This window comes from Ambystoma mexicanum, chromosome 9, assembly GCF_040938575.1.
Source record: "Ambystoma mexicanum isolate Mex_15411 chromosome 9, UKY_AmexF1_1, whole genome shotgun sequence".
NCBI lineage: Eukaryota > Metazoa > Chordata > Amphibia > Caudata > Ambystomatidae > Ambystoma > Ambystoma mexicanum.
The window spans coordinates 653,851,804-653,875,520 of record NC_090931.1 but is presented as its reverse complement, the minus strand read 5'-3'; the positions used below and the strand labels follow the sequence as shown (position 1 = coordinate 653,875,520).

At 47.0% G+C, this 23,717-nt stretch overlaps 1 protein-coding gene across 1 annotated transcript in view; it reads right to left on the bottom strand.

Moving 5' to 3' along the window:
- The window catches only part of SCARF1 (scavenger receptor class F member 1), a 220,976-nt gene that overhangs the window by 130,454 nt on the left and 66,805 nt on the right, over positions 1-23,717 (bottom strand). The window contains exons 2-3 of the mRNA XM_069615410.1: positions 10,256-10,308; positions 9,591-9,692 (exon numbers count right to left, since the gene is read on the bottom strand). Coding sequence (XP_069471511.1) covers positions 9,591-9,692; positions 10,256-10,308 — 155 coding nt within the window. The remainder of the gene's footprint in view (positions 1-9,590; positions 9,693-10,255; positions 10,309-23,717) is intronic.

The window sequence follows — 23,717 nt, the reverse complement described above, 5'->3', positions numbered from 1 at the left end:
AGGTGCCAAGAAAGAGAGCAAAGCACGGAAGACGGGCTTATTGCAAGCTGTGGTTCTGACACTTCACAAAGCAAAGGTTATGGCCCTGAGCATCCCCAAGAGAAGCCAACTGGACAGGTTCTTGGATTGGGAACTCTGTCAGTCCCCTGCACAGTGTAAGGAGAGCCAAGAGAGCAAGAATGAGTGTCCCTAGAGACCAGTTAAACTAGGAAAATGTAGGAAGGTCCAGTAAAGATGAACTGTTTTGCAGAATAATAGCTAGCTATGGAGAGGGCCAGATGAGATGGGGACAGAGCTTATAACTAGAGCTAGCCAACAGAGAAAAATCACTAAATTGCAAACAGGGAACCAGAGACGTAGGGAAGAAAAGTGTTGTGCCATCACTGGAGGCCCTTGCTCACACAGTGGCCCTGCAGACCCTACACTGGCTCCAAGACAAACGCAGGATTCAGCTCAAAACCCTCTGCATTGCCCACCACGACCCGCTGACAGAAGCCCAGAAGGAGCAGAAACACAGAACCCATGCGTCAAACTCACCTACAGTGTTAATGGCATTCAGACAGCGGGTACTTACAAATCTGTACTCAACATGTCAGGATTTGCCCCTTGCCACTCCTTCTGCGTCCATTAACCCTCGCCCCCTCTTCACTCCCTCATAAGTGTACATAGGTACACCCAAACCCTTCTGGGCCTCACCCATGAGGCTGGGCTCAGACCTGTCAGAGCAGACTTCGACAGTTTAAGGTATGTTGGAATATCTACAAAATCCTCCTGGAACCTGATCCGCTACGATTGTGTTTAAAAAAACAAAAAAATCCTCTTTTGTCTTGTGTTTCCGATCTACGCGGACAGGGTCGCAACCTGCCCAGCCACCTTCCAGGTAATCATGAGAGCGGGAGTCAGCTTTTGATTGCACTTTACAGCTACGGTCTTCCTATTGGTCACTTTGGCCAATACAGCATGGCCAGTTAAGTATATATGGGGTACTGGAGCTTTCACACATTTTGGGAGCATTTCTTCTCAGGAGAGTCTGTACATTCTCTAGGGGACTCGTTATAGGTTTCTTTGAAGGGGGTGCTAACCCTTCATAGCTTAATATGCCAAACCCCTGCCTCCCACTCAGCAAAGGGTGGGTTGGCTTTGCGATCCATCCTACTCCGCCTCAGGACCACATCAGGGTGCAAGTGTTGGCACCCAGCCACCAAGGGCACTCCAAATGTTATGTCAAGGGCTAAGCAAGGTTCTTTGTCCTACCAACTCCTTAGCACTCGCATAGCCCTGCCTGAGAAAGCCTCTGAATGGCTCAGCCCCATTGCTTTGACCAAGAAAACTAATGGCAAAAGCTTGCGCCTCCACGTGGATCTGTGGCGCTTGAACTTACATGGTCACCAACCATGTCTCCCTAGCCAGTATAACGAACTTGATCGTACAGTTTGAGTAAGCATCTTTTTCTCCATCCACGAGATGCAGAGTAGGTATCACCAGCTCCCTCTGCGTGCCTCGTCGAAGCACCTCAAAGCATCTGTCACCCTGTAGGATATTGTTAATACAAAGCAATTCCCTTTGATCGGGTATGTGCTTCTTCAGCATTTCAACAGCATTGGTCCACCTTCATGGACTCGCCATGAGTATTTTATTTTGAAAACATGCTGCTTTATGAAGCTTCGCAAGACTAGCGTAACCAACTACTGCAGAAGGTCCTTCACAAATTAGAAGACAGCGAACGTACACTACAATGCAGTAAAGGTCAGTTCTTGCAGCATCAGGTAGAGTACTTGGAGTGCAACTCTCAGACAAGGGCCTTCATTTGAAAACCACGCTGGGCATAGCTATTAAAGCAGACTTGCGCCCAAACAACAGGGATCAGCTTCATTCATTTACGGGGATCGCGGACTAATACGTTCCATACATTCTGCTCAAACTGAGACCAAGCATATCGGGTTGAAGAAAGGGACGTAGCTTAATTGGGATGACAGTGCTTAAAAAGTGTTGCAAAGGACAAATAGTTTCCTAATTTTAGGAAGGCCGCGTCCCCTGCACACTATCAAAAAAGGCCTAGGCCTGTATAGATTTTAAGATAGTAGAGGTCCCTAAATTACATAGCAAGGATATCATTCATGTTTTATGTATTATTGTTCCATGTCCAGCGCTTTGGCGTGAGGCGCTTTATCAATCAATAAATAAATACAAACAAAATCAATACATTTAAGAATCACGAACTGTCTAGAAAACCAAGAGGCTATATCTGCACTTCTTTAATAGGAATACAGACATAAACCTCTACTATCTTAAAATCTATACAGGCCTAGGCCTTTTTTGATAGTGTGCAGGGGACGCGGGTTTCCTAAAATTATTTGACCAGCCTAGATACCAAGGCTGAGTACTTCTCCCCTGCGCCTTAAATTACATTAACCCAACTATTAACTGCCTTTAGTCAAAACCTGATACACTTGAATCAAAATTGTGAATAAGGTGTGCACCGTGGTTAATAACTTGTTCTAAAAAGTGTTGCAAGCCATAAAAAAGGAGGCATTCCCTCACTGGTTTTGATAGCCACCCAAGGGCTTGGGGCTACCTGACTGCAGAGAGATGATGGTTCGGTGAAGTGCTACCCTTGTGAGTTCTTCCTTACTTTAAATAACTCAGAGCACATGCTTCAATCCTAGTGAGCTGTAGCTGATGAACTGAAGGTGGAAGATGATCTGAGTACCTAAACCTTTCTTTTCGAACCACCCACCATCTTGACGAGGACCTTACTTGATAGTACAAGGGAAAGTCACTTGGGCACGGCACTCACCAAAAGGTGCTTCTGGTGGCCTGCCATGGACAGCAATGCGGAGCATCAATTCAGACAATGCACAGTTTGCATGGAAATCAACGTGGCCCTTGCCACTGTCATCGCGCTCGCGACGAGCGGTCCTTCCCTATTTATTTATTTATTTAGGCATTTGTTAAGCGCACCTAGCCGAGAGGCATCTAGGCGCTGGTTACATAAGAGTGGTGGTTACCATAGTAACCTAGAACACTAACTGTGGGGTTCAGTAAGAGTGTCCTGATATGGCTGTTAGAATATATGGTCCTTGAACGCAAGTATGGCCCATTAGTCACAGACTACTCAAAATAGCTGGACCTAGTTCTTTTAAGGATAGAACCACAGATCCCACCATCAAAGCTCTCAGCGTGCTTTTTATACTGGGAAGGCTACTCCAGCTTTAGGGCGTCGACAACAGCGTGCCATTTGTCTCGAAGGCTACGAGGGACGTTCTGCACAAACATGAAAATGGACAGAGTGGCAAAACAGATTTATTAAGGAAATGCTCCAGTTAGGGAGTCGCAATGGCATGCACTGTGCAAACATATTTCAATACCAGCCCCTTTCAAATTAAGAGCGGCAGCCATGCCACCTACAAGCTATGCCCAGGTTGGGTCACCAGCAAAGGTCGATGCATGTGGCTGAAAGTGCAGACATTCACACTCAAGAGGGATATCCTAAAGCCAAACTAGAAGCAGACTACAACCACAAATACTTCACACATCCACATACCACAGAATTGGGTGACTGGTAGATGTCGAGCTTGTGAGAAAACCCAAGTTCAAGCACGCAACATTTCGTGCACCCACAAAAGTTGAGTCTCTGGCACAGAACGCTGTCATTCTGGAAACCAAAAAACAGAAAAAATGCAGAGTACGGATGGATAAGATGAGCAAGGGTGAGCAGAGCAGAGTACGGATGGATAAGATGAACAAAGGTGAGCAGAGTACGGATGGATAATATAACCAAGGGTGAGCAGAGCAGAGTAAGGATGGATAAGATGAACAAAGGTGAGCAGAGTACGGATGGATAATATAACCAAGGGTGAGCAGAGCAGAGTACGGAAGGATAAGATGAACAAAGGTGAGCAGAGTACGGGTGGATAAGATGAGCAAGGGTGAGCAGAGCAGAGTACGGATGGATAAGATGAACAAAGGTGAGCAGAGTACGGGTGGATAAGATGAGCAAGGGTGAGCAGAGCAGAGTACGGATGGATAAGATGAACAAAGGTGAGCAGAGTACGGATGGATAATATAACCAAGGGTGAGCAGAGCAGAGTACGGATGGATAAGATGAACAAAGGTGAGCAGAGTACGGGTGGATAAGATGAGCAAGGGTGAGCAGAGCAGAGTACGGATGGATAAGATGAGCAAGGGTGAGCAGAGTACGGGTGGATAAGATGAGCAAGGGTGAGCAGAGTACGGATGGATAAGATGAACAAAGGTGAGCAGAGTACGGATGGATAAGATGAGCAAGGGTGAGCAGAGCAGAGTACGGATGGATAAGATGAGCAAGGGTGAGCAGAGTACGGGTGGATAAGATGAGCAAGGGTGAGCAGAGTACGGGTGGATAAGATGAGCAAGGGTGAGCAGAGTACGGATGGATAAGATGAACAAAGGTGAGCAGAGTACGGGTGGATAAAATGAGCAAGGGTGAGCAGAGCAGAGTACGGATGGATAAGATGAGCAAGGGTGAGCAGAGCAGAGTAAGGATGGATAAGATGAACAAAGGTGAGCAGAGTACGGATGGATAAGATGAGCAAGGGTGAGCAGAGCAGAGTACAGATGGATAAGATGAACAAAGGTGAGCAGAGCAGAGTATGGATGGATAATATGACCAAGGGTGAGCAGAGCAGAGTACGGATGGATAATATAACCAAGGGTGAGCAGAGCAGAGTACGGATGGATAAGATGAACAAAGGTGAGCAGAGTACGGGTGGATAAGATGAGCAAGGGTGAGCAGAGCAGATTACGGATGGATAAGATGAGCAAGGGTGAGCAGAGCTCAAGTGATCACAGACTATGCCACACTGTAACCTTCTCTTTGCAGCATTCATTCGTTCCAAGACCCACAGACAACTCAACCATCGGTCCAGGAGCTGCAAGGGCAAAAAGAAGCAAAACTACAACCCAAATCCTGTCAAGAGAAAGATCATTCATGGAACAAAGGGATATGACATCCGCAAACGACTAAGAAACGTGACAAGGCCCAATGTTGGTAGGGGGAAAGGTCATGGACTAGCGGGTCGAAAGCTACATCAGAACACTGTCTCTAGATTTACAATGGTGAGACGGCAACAGACCAGGGAGAAAGAAAATGGCTCCGAAGAAGTTAGAGGACTTCCATTATTATTGACCCTCCTTGAAGAAGCACATGGTCTAGCATCCTGCCCTCTCCCTCTGCCCTCCTAGCACACCCCATCCCTCCAGGCCCCCGTGGCAATGAGCAGGGCTCCGGGATGCAGAAGAGAGACATGCATGTGGCTGGCTGCACATGCATGAGCAGTGGCGCGAGAGGAGAGAGTGCGCGCAGGAGTTCCACGCGAGACACCGCGGTACCGGCTTATTGCTTTGTATCATTATTAGATGCATGCAAAGTGTCCCAGTCAGTCCCTTTGTTTCATACACAATAAATCATCAATGTTGGGACTTTACAGAGATCAATGGAGGAATGTGTCACGCGCAGACAACCATCTTGTTTGTGCCCTGTCTCCGTTATAACATCATTTACTAAAGGTCGAAATGGGCCTTGCTTCACTGTAATTCACACTAGCAAACAATTAATGTGTGCCTTACCCACCCATATCCCTGCAATAATAATAAAATCACATTTTTACATAGGACGCATCCCCCTTTCTAAGAGCTGTAATGATTGGTAACATATTACATAATAATGTATTTCAAGTCAGCTCCCAACATAGTGGTCGCCCAGCATTGAGGTTTTTCCAGAATACGTATTATCATCTCTGGGGTAACCAGAATACAGCCTCTGGAGCTGAAAAGGGGTGGGGGGAAAAAAGGGCAGAAATAGAAGCAACAGATAGCCCTAGAGGTATAGAAATTAGGGGGCTCTGAAAGATGAGGCAATGCTAGCTTCTGTTTGGAGTCTTGTTATTAACCAATCTAAATGTTTAAAAAAAGATAGCTACACATGTATGTGTGCATTCATAATTACAGACCTCTGTGATTCATATGTCCAGTGCCTGACATTCCCCCTTCTATAGATTTATAGGTGCAATTATCCTGGATATCACTGACCCATATGAAATACTAGCTGGGGTACCCAACGTTGCCTGTGTCCTGATTGAGAGGTGTCTCATGTGCCCTGGAGGATGTTGCTCTTGTCCTAATGTCAACAAGTCCCACTTCAGTTTGCTCTGGTGTTTAATGTGCCCTGGAAGATGTTGCTCTTGTCCTCTTGTCAGAAAGTCTTGCTTCAGTTTGCTCTGGTGTCTTATGTGCCCTGAAGGATGTTTCTCTTGTCCTCTTTTGTCACGCCGCCGGCTCGCAGGATCCGCTGGCGTCTTTGGAATGCTTGGTGCTGGCGGCGCCATAAGATTGTTCCATTTCGGGTTCCTCCCTTCTGGGTTTGCGGTCTAGTCTTTTGTCCGGTCTGTTTTGTTTCCGTATTTAGTCGCGCCTTCGTTTCCGGATTGGCGCGTTGCAACTGTTGCTTTCGCTCTGTTGCCGTGCTCCATTCTGCTTTGCTTCCGGCTGTTTTTGCTTTCCCGTTTGCTTTTCCTGTCCCCCTTTTGTTCCCCTGTCTCTCCTCTGGTTCCAGTGTATTTCAGTACTCGTCTTTCTCTGCCTTTCCTTTCCGTTAGCTCTTGTTCTGACTTTTTCTCTTCGTTTTGATCTGTGCTTTCCTTACCTGCTGACTCCTCCTCCTCCTGTTCCCAGTTGCCTTCCTCGGTCCTTTCCGCCTTTCTTCTGTCTTGGTAAGTTTTCCCTCCGCTCAGCGTGCCCGCTCCTCGGGTCGCACTGTCCAGTGCTCCTCCTTGGTGCCTTCTCATCGGCACTTCCTCAACGTTCTACTGGTCGGAGAGCTTCCTGCTGCTGCAGCATCTTACATCCCAATCATCTGAGAACTGTCTTCAGCTACTACGCCTCTGGGCTCATACCATCCAGGACTTCCTTGCCATACTATCCAGGCCACTTACCATCAGATCCGGAACTACTCCATCCTACCCGTCGTTCCTCTGCAAAAACCCACTCGAAGAGTTTTTTTTTAAGCAGTTGCTTTTTTTTCCTCTTCATTTGGTCTCTGCGGGAGAGGGGTCCCCGGCTTCCCTGTTTGACAGGGAATCAGGGTGGCTTCTTACCGCGGAAGACCTTTTCTCTTCAAAAAGAAGAATATTAAGAAAAGGTTATCTCGGCGAGAAACCTCTTCGGAAGAGACAGGTGAGGAGGAAGGGGAGGTGGACATAGGTATTGCTGAAGTACAACCTACTACTGCTGAGCTTGATATCTTGTCTGAAAGTCTTGCTTCAGTTTGCTATGGTGTCTAATGTGCCCTGGAGGATGTTGCTCTTGTCCTTTTGTCGGCAAATCCTGCTTCAGTTTGCTCTGGTGTCTCATGTGCCCTGGAGGATGTTGGTCTTGTCCTAATGTCAGCAAGTCCTGCTTCAGTTTGCTCTGGTGTCTCATGTGCCCTGGAGGATGTTGGTCTTGTCCTAATGTCAGCAAGTCCTGCTTCAGTTTGCTCTGGTGTCTCATGTGCCCTGGAGGATGTTGCTCTTGGCCTAATGTCAGCAAGTCCTGCTTCAGTTTGCTCTGGCGTCTCATGTGCCCTGGAGGATGTTGCTCTTGTCCTTTTGTTGGCAAGTCTTGCTTCAGTTTGCTGTGGCATCTCATTTGCCTGGAGAAAGTTGCTCTTGTCCTCTAGTCGGCAAGTCATGCTGCTGTTTGTTGTTATATTTCAGAAGCTCTTGATATTGATTTTCGATTTGCATCAGATGGAGCTTTTAAAAGTGATGTTCGTTTTTTGTGTGCAATGTTTCAGTCACACAATGGCTTCAACACATTTGAGAAAATGTCCAAGAAAGATTGATTGATTGATTGTGCTCTCTTCCCGTGAATGAACTTAACTAAATTGCAACCTTGCCATTTCCCATGTTTGGAGTGACGTGGTAACATTATTTTATTTATATTTTTTAATTCTCTTTTAAAATACTTTACTAAACACTTTCGAACTGTATACAGTAGTAATACATTTCAGAGGAATAACCAACACATCAAACATTTTGCTTGAGACACTTTTCCAAATTGTGCCTCCTTCTAGTACCTAATGTAGTGGATCGTGGTGAGCATCAGTAAATGAAGGTGTCTACGGAGTGAATTTTTTGCATCCAAACAGACTACATTCTTATCCCAGACAAAAGGGAATCCATACAAAATTGGTAGACATGGGTTCAACGGTGTGGATTGTTATAGCCAGACAAACATACACACATACATACATTCAGCTTTATATAGAAAGATTATTATGCAAATTTTCTATTACCCCGTAACGTACATGAATGGTGTAAAAAGCCTTTCTGTAAGGCTTTTACACCATTCATTCACGTCACAGCTCATTTTTATGTATTTCTATGGTGTAACGGAGGGGCAGAATGTAACTTACGTCTCAGCCGCTCCTTTCCTCTCTGGCATACAAATGCTACAGCATTTGCGCTGGCATGGATTTTCATGCAAGCTCAAATGCTGTGGATTCCTATGGGGTCCACCTGCTTTTTACACCAGCAAACAGCAGGCGGACTCCATAGGAATCCATTGAAAATTCCTTCCATACATATATGGCATACGGCTTTTACGTCATTTGCCCAGCGGTATGCAAAAGGGCAGCGTACAACCACCATTTTACACTCCCCTTTTGCACTTTGCTGTGCAAATAAGGAAAATTACCCAGCGGGGACCTGTCTATGGTAAAGCGCAAGCGTAACAGGAACCTGCTGTGTAATTACAGGGACTTGCAAAATGACACCCTATGTGTGCACTGCCTGCAATTCCAGCAGCCGCTTACTATGGGCTGCATATGTTTTTTCCAATTACAGACACCCCATAAAAGACAGATATGTGCACTACTATTACTGCCACATCGCTCTGCTAGAGAGATATGTGCACTACCCCCAATGCCATCCAAACCTCTTTATACATGCTCTGCCTGCAACAATGCCCAATACCCATTTAAATGTATTTGGTATTGCAACCAATGCCACTCAACATTCAAGTTTTGGATATTTATACTGAGAATCAGACTCCAAGAGACCCATGTAGCCACTCCCCAGGTGCCTATGTCCACTCTATAGGGACATGTGCACTGAATGATGATACCATATGCTCTGCAGTTGGATGCCCCTGAATCCACTAATTCCTGTATAGATGGATATGTTATTCGTGCGTGTGTGCGCGCGCGCGTGCCTGCGTGCGTGCCTGCGTGCCTTTCTCAATCATCCCTGTACGACAGATGGATATGTGAATTGCCCTTGATGCAGGCATCTCTCAGTAGGTGGATATGTGCAGTGGCCCCAATGCTACCCATTCCTCTATGGAAAGATATGTCACACCCGCAATGCTGCAAAATCCTATATAGACGATGTGCGCAATACCCCCAAATGCCTCCCGGCCCACTATAGACTTACATGTGAACTCAAACTGAAGCCAACCACCACTCACTTCCTCCAAGGTCCCTGACCACTCCACATATAGATGTGTGATGGACTCCCAGTAAACATCTCCCAGTAAACATCACCCTGCAGAATGTTTCTGGGCTCACTCACGTGAGTTGCAATTTGCTCCAAAGAATCCAGCCTTGCAGCGACATACTCCAGGTCGGATGCACACCTCGTCCACTTGGCAGGCATCAGCCCCCTCACAGACTGCTGCAAGAGAAGAATAAGGGGTTATGTGTCAGCCTACAAATTGTGTATATCAGGCGAAATTGAGGAACTCTTACTTTTCTTTTTCACGATTACTTTCCTTTATGAATTTTCCCTTTTTGCCTTTTCTTTTCAACTGGTGGTGGCTCCACCTCCTTACGTGCTTCACGCACCTCTGTCTTATTTCCATTTGTCTTTTTCTCCTGCTCTTTTTCACTAGTCTTTCCCTGTGCAATTGTATTACCGGAATCTAGGCAGATTTTAAGGAAAGTTCGTTGAACTGTCTTTCTTTTCATTAAAATGGCTTCATGAAACTGACTTTACAAAGGAAAAGGCAGGTGTTGCATGTCATGTGCTATGTGGGTGAGGTTGGAGGTCTCACTTTTTCTCATTGATTCACTTAGCTGCTGAAAGGAGCCCCCAGCTTTTATTTTTACCACTGTCCTTAAGGGACCTCAAATATCACCTCATGCAGTGACAACTTGACCTGTATCTTAGCAGGGTTTCTTTGATCGCATTATTTAAGTCCCTAATCAAGCCGAATTCCTCTATAGGATGTCACTTACCGACTGTGCATTCCCCTCCTTGCTGTTTCCAGCCGGTGCAGCACACAGGAAGCCTGAGGGAGAAGGGGGAGAAAAAGTCAGTTAGCAAAGGAAAAAAATACAAAATCGGTCAACGGTGACAATGATGAACCTAGAACTCCTCTGTCTCACCGCTCTCCCCAAGGACGCATCTTTTCCTACGACAAAATAGTCTCTAATTTTCAACTTGACACCCAAAGGCAGAACCTTCCGGATGTTCACTGTGGTGTAGCACAGCTTCAGTAGTCTTCCTTGTGGGGAAACCAGGCCAGTTATGACCCTATGGGTGAAGCTTGACCTTTGTAAAATCAACAGCATAACCGTTTTAAGGCCCATGATTCGGTGTTATATTTATTGTTTGCCCAGCACTTATTCCACCTTAAAGTTGCATCAAAGAATTGAGGGTGAACACGAGAGAAGGAAGGAAGTAAATCAAAAGCCTGTTGGAAATGGTGTGATGGTGGGACCTTGGCATCAGTAGGATGTGTGTGGGACAGCTGATGATTGGGCTTAGCCTCCTTAGTACCCATTTGTCGTGAGGTACTACCTCTTTGGGGTCCATGATGAAGGCGCTTAGACTTCGTAAGCCTCATGGGGAAGGGAACGGCCTCTCTGGGGTCAGTTATCGATAGTAGCTCGGCCTCTATGGGACCCATAGTGGTAACGCTGGGCCTCAGGACACCCCTTTTGGTGGAGCTCAGCCGAGGTAGGCCGATGCTGGTGGAAGTGAAGCTTCTACAGGATCCACCATGATGGAAGATTTACCTTTATCAGACCCATGGTGGAGGTACTTGGTCTCCCTAGCAACTTTGGTACTGAAGTCCGGAATCCAGAGGGCTTGTGCAGCTGGCAGGTTTGACTCTTTAAATACTGTGTGCTTGGTGTTAAATCAATAGAGAACACAGGGTATAGGGAGCTTCGGCTACCGATGCTAGAAGGAGACTAGCATCCGCAGAACACATGGTGGAGCTCTGTTTGGTCATTGGTAGTGAATCTTGGCTTTGGGAAACATCTCTTATGGGGGAAACTCCTTCGTGGCTGGGGTTCCTTCTACCAGATCCAAGGTGGTGGAAGCTCAGTATGATAGGACCCATGGTGATGGAGAGCTCAGTCTCTAAAGGACCGAGAGTGGCAAGAGACCGGCCTCCTGTAGGACTGCTGGTGGTTGAGAGTTTGGCCTCACAAGGGTCCATTATGATTAGCTTTTCCTTTGTGGGGAGCAGGGTGGTGGCACTGGACCTCCCTAAAACCTATGGGTGTGGGGGGAGCTTAAGCTGTTTAAGACTCATGATTGTGACACTCAGCCTCTTTATGGACCAGGGTAAATGGAGCTCATTCTCTCTAGAATCCACACTGGTGGAAGCTTGGCCTTGCATTCCATTTCAATCAGTATGCACACAACCCCACCCCCTAACCCAACACAGGCTCACTGTCATAGACAAACATTTCTACACCAATTTCCATTTCACCAACACTTTCTCGCATCTCTGTTTCTGGATTTGTTCCACAGGCACGTGCCCGACCAGCTGCAGTTGCTTCTCAAAGGCATACTCTCCCCCATCTCTGTTCCCCTTTCAAGGAGAAAGATTTCTCCAAAATAGGTTTCCCGCTGGTCAGACATGCTTTCCACCTGCTCTGGTTGCCAACAACAAACGTTCTCCCTGCAACAACGTTCCCTCTGATTGGTTGACTGGCTGGTCCCCTTCTGGCCTGCTCGACGGCTGCTCCCCCCGCTCGCTTCTTTGTTCAGCAGAGCTTGGGAGAGCAGTCGCCGGCAGGCCTGAGGGAACTGCAGGCCAAGAGAAGCCCTGCCTGGCCCTGCGGGCCTCCGTGAGTGCATTTGTGTTTAATTTTGTAAATTTGCTGTTCGGGCTCTGAGCGCGTGTTGTGCCTGCTCCCCCCTCCCACTTCCTGGTCCTCCTCTCCCTTCCCGCCTCCCTGCCCGCCCCCACCCCCCTCCCCTTCCTCTCCTCCCTCTGCCTAAAACCACCCCCTCCTGGGCAGTCCCCTGCCCGGCAGCCCCCTTCGGCTAAGGGCCCCTTAGGCAAAGGGCGGCTCCTACGGTTGCGGCTCCGTGTGTCTGCAGGTGTCCGCAGGGGACGCTTGGTGCCGGTCCACCTTGTTAGCTCCACCTGCTCCCTCGGCCCGCCGCACTTAGACCTGTCACCTCCTTCGCATGGTGCCCTGACTTCACTATGCCTTGCAAATTGTGGTATACTAGGGTTTTTCTCCCCTCGCAGGATTCTCAAACTTAGGTGGCCTCTCCACTGGGTACCTGATATGCATTACTGTGTTCACTGTTTTTTCTGAATTTGTGGTATACTAGGGTTTTTCTCCCCTCGCAGGATTCTCAAACTTAGGTGGCCTCTCCACTGGGTACCTGATATGCATTACTGTGTTCACTGTTTTTTTCTGAATTTGTGGTATACTAGGGTTTTTCTCCCCTCGCAGGATTCTCAAACTTAGGTGGCCTCTCCACTGGGTACCTGATATGCATTACTGTGTTCACTGTTTTTTCTGAATTTGTGGTATACTAGGGTTTTTCTCCCCTCGCAGGATTCTCAAACTTAGGTGGCCTCTCCACTGGGTACCTGATATGCATTACTGTGTTCACTGTTTCTGAATTTGTGGTAAACTAAGGCTTGCTGCTCTCTTCCTGTCCGCTCGTGCTCTCTTCCTGTCCGCTCGTACTTGTCCTACCCCCCCACTCCCTCCTATCCCATGGTGCTCTCTATCTCACCTATCTTTTCTGTTTCTCCATTGACTATCCTGCTCTTCTCACTAAATCTGGTAGGAAAAAGTTTAAAAAGGACATCCTGGTCTCAAACCCAGGCCTCCCTATCACTGACACCTACACCAGTGCCTCCGCTAAGGAAACTCTCACTGACATCCTCTTATTCGTGCCTTCACTTGACCTATGGACCCTTCATATGGTCTATGTGCTCTCTCCTTTCTCCTCTTCTCCCATTAATGGTGGCACCCGTTGAGATGTCCTCTTGACCTCCTTCCACTCCTCTAAGGCCATCATTAATGTCTACGCTAATGGGACCGTCTTGGTCCAAGGCCCTCAGGCCAACCTTCACCTCTTTGATAGACGCTTCCCGCGCCTCATCAACTTCCTTTCCTCTCCTGCTGCCCCCCTTCCTCTGTCCTCGGCTACCTTGCCTCTACCCTCCCTCCCTGCCCCCTCTCTTGCTCCATCTCCTCCGCAGGGCGTACCTCCGATCTGTACCCCTCCCCGGAAGTCCTTTAAAGATGGCAACCTTCTCCACATTGCCACTCTTAACTCTCGCTCTGCCATCAAACATTCATCTGATATCTGCCGCCTTCTTGAGGAACTGGACCTTGACGTACTCGGGCTCACTGAGACATGGTTCACGGCCAGCTCTGTCACCAGCTTTGACACACTCCTACCTGACGGCTACAAGATCCTCTCCGTGCCCAGGGCCAACCGTGCTGGGGGGGGGGTGTGGCCCTTATCTTCCCTGAGTGGATTCCTGCCACTGCTATTCCCACGCAGACCTCTTTTGAATGTCTTGTCTGCCGACTCTCTCTCTCTCTCTCCTAGCCACTCCCTTACCGTGGCTACTATCTATCGGCCACCTGGTCAAATTTCCTCCTTCCTCTCCGAGTGGGCTGACCTCTCCTCCTCACTCCTGTCCTCAACCACTCAACTCCTCTTTCTTGGAGACTTCAACATCCACCTGGATGCCTCCTGTCCCCCTCTGGACTCTTTCGCAACCTCTGCGACTCTCTCTCACTCTATTCTCCCGTCTGGGCCGACCCATTCTGCTGGGCACACTCTTGATGCCCTGATCTCTTCGGACCTTCCCCTCTCTGTCCCTCTCTCCACTCCTCTTTCCTGGAGTGATCACTTTCTCCTCTCCTCCTACCTTACCCTCCCTACCACACAGGCAAAGCCACCCTAATCACTGCAATCTTCCTTCTCGGTCATCCGACCCATGAAGCGTGTGTCAGTTGAGGCTTTCGCTGCCACCTTCTCGCCCCCTCTTCCCCCCTCGGCTGACTCCCACCCTGACACAGCCCTCTCCACTCTCTACTCTGCTATATCTGATACTCTTGATATCCTTTCCCCTGTCATGAGAATCCGCCTGAAGCCCAAAGCCAAATGTAACTCCTGGTATGACTCGGATCTCGTCACCCTTAAACGCATGTGCAGGGTGGCAGAGAGGAAATGGCGTGCTTCATGTTCATCCTCTGACAAACTGGCCTGTCGCCTGCTCCAAAGGCAATACCGGCTCTCCGTTCTCACCAAGAAGAGAGCCCTTATCCAAGCCAGCATCACTGCAGCATCTAACAATTTGGCTGAACTCTTTAAAATCTGCAAGGAGCTGGCCAACCCTGCTGCAGTCTCTACCTCTCCTGTCCCCTCCCAGGCCCTCTGTACGGCATTGGCCTCCCACTTCATTTCAAAAACTCAGGACATCCTGTCCTCACTCTCCTCCCATCACCTCCCCCCCTCTATTCCCTGCCCGTCCTCTGGCCCTTCTGCAGCCACCCCTCCTCTCTCCTTCTCTGCCTTTCCCCTTTTTTCTGCTGATGAGGTTTCGAGACAAGTCCGATCTATGAAAGTCTCGTCAACACAGGTCCACCCCTGCTCCTCCAAAACTATTAAGGACCACATCGACTCCTTGGCTCCTGCCCTTGCTGACTTCTGCAATCACCCCTTCGCCTCTGGAGTCTTCCCATCCCCTCTCAAGCACTTCCTTGTGCACCCCCTTGTTAAGAAACCCTCTTCCTACCCGTCCTGCCCAGCTAACTGTCGCCCTATCTCTATCACTCCTTTCCTGGGCAAGCACCTGGAGAAACTTGCCATCCCCCAGCTTAATCTCCATGCCGAGTCTGTTGGCAGCCTTCATGACCATCAGTCTGGCTTCAGAGCTGCCAGAAGCACGGAAACTGCTCTCCTGAACATCCGCGAGGACCTGCTCTCGAACCTTGACTCTAACATTCCATGTGTTCTCATTTTGCTTGATCTCTCTTCTGCCTTTTTGATACTGTCAACCATACCATCCTGCTCAACCGTCTCCGTGATAACCTGGGTATCACTGGTCAGGCTCTGGCTTGGCTGACCTCTTTCCTCTCAAATCGACCCTCCCAGGTCCAACTGGGGTCTTTCCTGTCTGACATCTTTTTCTCTACCTGTGGTGTCCCCCAGGGTTCTAACCTCTCTCCCTGGCTGTTCGACCAGTATCTGGCACTTCTCGCCCACCGCATCGCTGCTCTCTGCCCCAACTTTCAGTGCTATGCGGATGATACCCAGCTCATTTTCAGGCTACCCTCGGCCTCCTCTTCTCCTTCCCTCATCTATGACTGTCTTTCTGCTATCCAGAAATGGTGTGCCGCCAACGATCTCTGCCTTAATGCCAGTAAGACCGAGATTCTACTCATCGGCACACCCACTCCCTCCTTCCCTGCAGCTCTCTGGCCGGCCTCTCTTGGCCCTCTTCCTGCTCCTACCTGCAAGGCAAAAAACCTCGGGGTCATCTTCGACTCCACACTCTCCTTCTCTCCTCACATTTCTGACGTTTCTAAGAAGTCACACTACCAGCTGCACCTTCTCAGAGGTATCCTTCCTTTCCTCTCCTTCCCCCAGAAGCACACGGTCTCCAGAGCCCCGGTTCTCTCGAAGCTGGACTACTGTAACAGCCTCTATCTAAATCTTCCTGCCTCTACTCTCCGCCCTCTGCAACTCATCCAGAACAGGACTGCGAGACTTGTCCTTGGCCTCAAGCCCAGGGACCGTATCTCTCCAGGACTGAAATCGCTACACTGGCTCCCTGTGGCTGCGAGGATTAAGTTCAAAACCCTCTGCATTGTCCACAAGGCCTTCTGGGGCCTGGCGCCAAAATACCTTCAACTCTCCCTTCCTAAATATCTTCCTTCTCGAGCACTTCGCTCATCCGCCTCCAACTCCCTCAGGGTCAGCCGCTTCTCCAAGCAACGAGTTGGGGGGAGATCTCTCTCCGCAGCAGGGGCCTCCCTCTGGAACAGCCTTCCTGCCTCCCTGAAACTTGAGGAGAACCATCTCCGGTTCCGGAAGCACCTCAAAACCTTCCTCTTTGCTTCTGCTTTCTCTCCCCCTCTCCCCTGCTAAATCACTGAAACCGTACTGAACCAGCAACTGGGCAACTCGCCAATCTCGGTCCTTGGCCCAGCCACTCTCCCCTGCACTGCCTTCCTGGCAACCCCTGCACTGCGGGACTGTCTCTGTATCCCTACAGCCCCCCTTCCCAGCACTTGTCTGCACTTATACTGCACTTGCCACCAGCTTGGCCTTATTATTTATCTTGTTCGTTACTAACCCTGTACTGCACTTTCCCCTCTCCCTTTCCCCCCTCGCACTTTTCCCATCCCCCCTACCCATGCACTTGCACGATCTGAATGACACCTGGCCTAGTAGGATCGTTGTCTGTCTCCCCTTGTTCCCCCCTCCCTGCCTCGTCGCGCCTTGAAACACTTGTGTATAGGCGCGTTACAAATGCCATATCATATCACTGGTTTCTTCCCGGTCACAATCATTACTCCAGCTCTGATCCCAACTGTGGACATGTGCCTGCAGACGAGGTCCCATGGTCGTTGGGCACACACACACACACACAAATGCATGGTCCTTACCTAGTTAGTCCCCAGCTTGGAATCACTTCCAGTCCCAGATTGGTATTCCACCAGCACAAACTGCCTAAGAGTCATATTCATATCAGCTTAGTTTTGCTGTCACAGACCCATTTCTCCAATTCTACATTGGTATTAGGTATTTTTTGCCCGTGATCAATAGATTGCAGGTAAAAAGCAGATTACCAGAGCCTGCAAGCCACTAGCCCACCAATCCATTGCCTGCTATCCTCACACAACTGCACGCACGGTCCGACAGGCTTGGTCGGGCCTGAAAAGGGAAGTTGCGGGTCTTGCAGGTACGTGTATTTTTGCATGTCTATGTGTGTGTGTGTGTGTGTGTGTGTGTGTGTGTGTGTGTGTGTGTGTGTGTGTGTGTGTGTGTGCATGTGCGTGCGTTTGTGTGCATTTGTGTGTAATGGAGGTACCAATAACTGAATGCAATAGGGGGCGCCCCCCCACTTAAAGCTAGGCATACTAATTTGTGTGGGGTGATTTAGTATTGTAAATGTGTGAAAATAGAACTCATATGGTTGAAAGACATTAATACTTTAATGGTGTTATGTTTATAAAGTCGAAAATGATTTTTACCATGGTTTAGTAAGTAGGCAGGGTACAGAATGTATATTATAAAAAATGAGTAGGAAAATGACTAATTGTTTAAATATAACCAGACAGAAAAAGAACTCTACCATTTTGTGTGACTGGCAAATACCTTTAATTCAAACAATGCCTTTAATAAGCAAATAGAATGCATTAAATAAAGAAGCTCTCTGCAGACAGTGGTGGCATGAGTCAGCCCCCAGAGCAGGAGAGTATCAAGTCCACAGAGCCCTGTGGAAATCAGATAAGCAGTCTGAGACCAGAAAGACAACGAGGCCATGTCTGAGTTTTTAGCCAAGGAATACAGCTGCATGACCATATAAGGGTAGCGTGGCCGGGAAAATCCAATGATGGGTGCCAAAATGTATTTTAATTTGAAGGTTTAAGCAGAGAATGAATAATTGCCAGGTGCGAGAGTAAAGTCAATGGAGAGTTTTGCCTGGGTATGTATTAAAAAAGGGTGAGGGTACGACTCTCTTTCTCAGAATGATATAAAAACAAGCTCCGTTTTCAGCACGGGACAGAGTTTGTGTACTTGACAACGATGCCGTTTGTGTCAGTCTGGCGTGAATAAAACCTGATGTCTTTGGTAAACCCGGACTCCGTCTCCTGTATGCTGTCTGAGTACTTTTTCTGAAATGTCGAGAGCCCCAGAAAGTCCAGCAGAGCCTGTCATAGCAGAATGAGGTAAAACCCCCCGATTTGTTAGGTGATATTTATGCGGCAACAATCGACCCAGAGAGGTCTTTCCCTCCCCAATCAAAAGCGCCACACTAATATTCTTTTTAAGTTCAATCTAGCCATGTTTGTGATTCATATAGAACCACATAGGTGCCTCACCATTTAGAAATCGATAAGCCAAGAACCAGGCCGGCGTACACAAAGAATATAGATTTATAATGAATAGGAAAATTCATATTTGTACAAAATCACAAATCACGCCACCTCACTCTGTGGCCCAAATGCTTTTGTTTCCTAACAATTCTATTTTTACACAAATTGGAAACACTAGTTGGTTCAAGATAACATAGATCACAGACTCTTTAACCCCACAACAAGTACAGTCAAACCACTTGCATTGGGTTCACTTTTAATATGTAGCACTTTGAAACATGACAGGATCCTACACTTAACAATACACTTTACATGTAGTTTAATTTAAATAACACGCAATACTTTCCTATTAGCAAAAACTGTTTCACAAATTAAGCACTCTGTATTTCATTATCTCCCTGCACACTTGAAAGTGCTAGCAGAGTTGGAGCATTGACTTTTAAAAACAAAATCTTTTTATATATATAGAACCCTACTTCCTTCACCAGAATAAAAAACCTCTCTTTGATCATAGGTGCTCCTTTTCCACTCTCAATAGAGAGTATGCTTTCCAATCAGAGACTTCACTTTATTTATTTTTGGCAAGACAATTTTCGTAACAGCTGGGAATTTGGTTTATTATGCACCCTTCCCTTTAGGGAATTTTGGGGTTGGCAATGAGAAATAGGAGTCCCCAATTATTTTAACAGACTATATTTTTATTTACACTAGAAGCGATATTGCTCATTTATAATTTCAACAATATCACACTGTGTTAGTTGGCTATAGGGGAGTTCATTAAATCATTATATAGTAAAAAATACTAAGGGTCTAGTTAATCTGCCCACCCAGTCAATAATGTGAAGATATTAAATCAACCAGATCCCCACAAGACTTGTTTTGATTGGACAAGTTTACTTACATAAAATATCTATGGATTTCATCTCATAGGGAAAAGTCGTCAATTGTTTTGGATACTCAGGGGAAACATCAGGATTTGGTTAGAAGCCTCTCCAGGTACAGTCAAGAATGGCCTCCAGCATTAATCCCTTTATTTGCTTCTCTTTGTATAGATCCCAGCAAGGTTTTAGTCCCCTGGTTTCCTCCAGCAATTGTGTCAGCAGTTCCAACTCAGATGATATCAGGCAACATTCCCTGATTTCCATTGTGCGTCTCCTTATGAATCTTTTACCACTCCCACAAAAATGTCTAAATTATGAGATGTCAGTTTATTGTCTCTTGATAGGGATTGGACAATTATTTTCCATCCCCTTACCCAAGGTCGAACCTCTTTTCTTTGATTGGCCCTTTCAGTTACCAAGCCCACATTTTAGGAGGGATGAGGGGACCCACTTGAATTTACATTTCGACACATTTCAATTTTACAGTTAAAAAATACAATGTGGCAACAATGTTTTATGTATAGCTAAACATAATACTAATATATATATATATATATATATATATATATATATACACAACACACACACACATATGCACACATACATATGTCTGAAACGGTCTGCCCATGCTGGACCTAATGAAACGTTTCTCGTCTTGGCACGATGTTGCAGGTTCGTATGGGAGTTTTTTGTGATTTTGTCAAACATAATAACAGGTATCAACACAAGATTTTCTATGCAGACATCTAATTTATTAAGCTATCATCTTACAAATCTCTGCTTCGTGACATTTTCTGGGGAGCTAGAAACACATTCTATGTTTTAGCTTGGGTTCCCACCGTTGAATTTTTAGGGGAGCTGTGCAAACAGAAAGGTCTTCTCGTAAGCTTTCCAATGATAGCAAGGTCATTATTGTGCAATTCATGGTTCCCTGGAAAATCGACAAAACCTGATCCTCCATGTAAATATATGGCAATTTCTTAATAACACATATTATTATTACAATCAACAGTACATTTTGTTTCTCCACTTAGATGGAGGTCCATCTGTTTCTTTTTGTGGACCTGGCTGGTATAAATCAATCAACATTCTTGCAAAGTCAAAGGTCTGCAGAAGCAATTTTATTTCTCTGGCCAGATGAGTCTAACTCTGACCCTGACTCATAAAGCACTTTCTGGTGTCTGTTAAATGTCATTAGCTCAAGGAGATGGACCACATATGAGTTTTAAATCCAAATATTTTAGAAAGGTCAACCCATTAAGGGCTGCCTTTATTTACCCAGTTGCTTGCCCAACCTGCCATAAATGCGTTCCTGGTCACTGCTCTGGCTTCAGAAATATGTTTTAGATAGAAGATAGGGGGAAGGTCACTGTTTGAGTGTTCTGAATAGAAACAGAAACCAATTATTCAGAACAGAAACTGGTGATTTTAAATGTTACTATCTCTTTTACACAAGGCCTTCTAAATTCTTGCATCATGCCTTCAATGTTCATCTTTACATCCTATCATATATTCACAAGACCCTGGCAATGGAGATTTGTTTTCCTGTGTGGTAATTGTTCTAAGCTTCAAAGGCACACCTTTCCATGGTAAATGTTTCTTTTTTTGCAAAGTTACCATTTATTCTTTGCTCTCTGTCTCAGCAAGGCTGCACTTTAGACATCAGTCACATGTGATGGAAAGTAGTTTCAGGCCTTTGACTTAGTTGCTCAAATGCAAGGTCCATTTAGTGTTTGTATTTCTCTTGCTCTGAAAACAGCATTCTGATATTTGGCAGTTGCAAGTGAAATGCTGCCTTTTTGTCTGTCAGCCAACGGTGTGCCCTTGAATTCCTTTCTGCAGAGTAGTCTCATATTCCACGTTCCTGGTTTTCAATCTGCAGAAGGCCCGCATTTCCCTGACCTCTCTGTTTTATCCAAGCGCTTTTATTTTCTTGCAGTTTGGAAATGAATTGCTGGTCTTTTCTCTGCCAGTCTACGATGTGTTTTCCTATTGCATAAAGGATGTCTGCACTCTTAGGCTCAATGTGGCTACAGGCAGTTAAATTGATCCTGGGGCTGCCTTTAAACCCCACAGTTTGAAAAGGTTGGGGTCTGGGGAACATCTCCCAGCTGGGTTTGGAGTGTGAAACACCCCGAAATGCTCATAATCCTGGTTGTTAAAGGACCAACAAAAACAAAATCGTTCTAAGAAGGCAGCCTTTTCTCAGTGCGCCCTACAACAGTCCTGATTACGACATAGAACCCTTACATTCCAACAATTGCTAAAATACAATTCACAAATGCACATTCCTCCAGCTTACATTCCTCATCACAAACATGTTCCTTCAGCTGAGGTTCCCTACGATCACATTAGCACTTTCATGCAGCCATGGCTCCAACACACACGCACATGTATGCGCACCACCTACCTCCTCTCTGATTGTGAGACACATCAGTTAGCCTAGGTCCCCTACAGGTAAAGGGCATGTTCCCCAGTTCCATTTAAGTCTCTCTTAAGTTTTTCTTGCGTAGGCCCCTGCCTGCTGCTCTTGTTCCCAGTCACAGGAACATGCTTCTGTGTCTTGGGCTGCCTGCTACAGACACCCATTCCTCTATGTCTGCTTCACACGTTACTCCAGCCCATCGTCCTTAAAGGACATGCACACAGGCTTCACCGACTCAGGTGCCTGCCCCTTCACATATCCACCTTTGCCCAAAAGAGTTTACCTGCCACATTTTCCAAGCTCAGGCTCTCCGTTGCAGACACACGTTCCTGCGCCCATGCGTTTCCTTTGCGCAAAACCAGAAAATCCTAAGCAGCACAGTTCCACAGTCCTCCATAACCTTTGCACTTTTTGGTGCTCGAAACCACTGCTTATTTTGTGGGGGTGTCTGCCAGGGCTCAGCCCTGCCACTTATTTTTGAGCCCTGGCACTTATTACCTCAGTCTTACTTTACTTATGAAGTGGTGATAGTCAGTGCATCCATCAACCACAATGAGCAGGCACGAGCTGTAGTGTCACCCCAAATATGTCGACACTGTGGGGAGCAGCTATGGGTGGTGGCAGCAGTGGTGCCCACCCGCAGTGCCACAGGAGCGCTTGTACAACAATATAAATGTGTGTACATGTTTGACTGAATGCAAGCATGCCGGAAACCATGCAGAGGTGGAAACGCTCGTAAATTTAGGTAAAGGAATCCTTGTGTAAAAACGTCAGCAAATAATATAAATAACTACTTCAGACGTCGCCCTTTATGATACCAGTTCCCTGAGGAAGACAGCAGGATCAGTCCGTCCAGAAAACGTACTTTGTCCGTGCCTTTGACCCAGTCTGCTTTCTTGTCCCAAGATTTGGTCAAAGGGAAGGTGGTGGAGCTGCCCTTGTGACTAAGCAGGTCCAGCGTTCTGGGCCATTAAATAGTCTCCATCTGTCTAAAGTCCATCTGCATATCATGTCTGTGTGGGGAGCTGCACATTGGCCAAGAGAGTTGCACTACCTCAGCCACTGTGCCTGTTCTGGCCTATGTGTGGTTAAGACCAACTACCTCCAAGGACACCAGCAAGACTGCACAGCGAGTACCTTATAGCTCAGGCCAGTCTCCCGAAAACATCAGCATCTCCTTTGCCTACAGTGCCCTTTGCGGTGGTAAGCAAAGGCGTCTCTGTATAGTGGCTACTTGCGGGGGAAAGAGTCGCAACCCTAGGCCACTGCTGCCGCCCTGGTGCTGCTAGTGGCACCAATGGGCACGAGAGACACAAGGCACTGTGTAATCCAGCAGCCATTTTAGCATAGGCAAATGTTCGGGATACAGAACTAGACGCTGACTAAATTCAGGTCTTTGAACAAGACTGCAAGTCAAGGTCTACATGGGAACTATCCAAAGATTATCTTTTAGAGCCGATACTGGTGCTAAGAATTCAATATAAAACATTTAACATGGAGATTGACATTGGCTCCCAATGTCATCTATATTATGTGACAAAGCTTTTATACTGTGCCAAATCACCACCATATCAAACTCAGCCCACCTAGACTTGCCTGAAAGTTGGCATATTGTGCCCCGCGCCTGGTGTTTGAAGACTGATCTCCGTCCGAGGAGCCAGGGGAAGATGAGAGGAAGGCGAGAGGGGCAAAGCTGTCACAGACAAAGGCAAGGGGGGGAATAGGTCAAGTTATGGAAGACCACAGCTCAGGATTGGAGAAAATAAAAAGGTAGCATCGAATTCTTAGTGTGATTTTTCCTTGAGCCTGGAGCTCAGGGTCTTCAGATGTACCTTCCTATCTCGGGTATTACTACTGACTCCTTTCAGCTCACCAGGCTCGCCAAGTGGTAGCCGTGATCGGGAGGCAGATGCAGTGGACTGGTTCACAGGTACAGTACACACTTTCTCTTACAATAGTCATTACTAGCTATAGAGTTCTGCAATAGTACACACACATGGTCCCGGCAGGACTGCGCATTTAAGAACTTGGTATGTTCTAAGTACATCTACGTGATTTAAGTCAT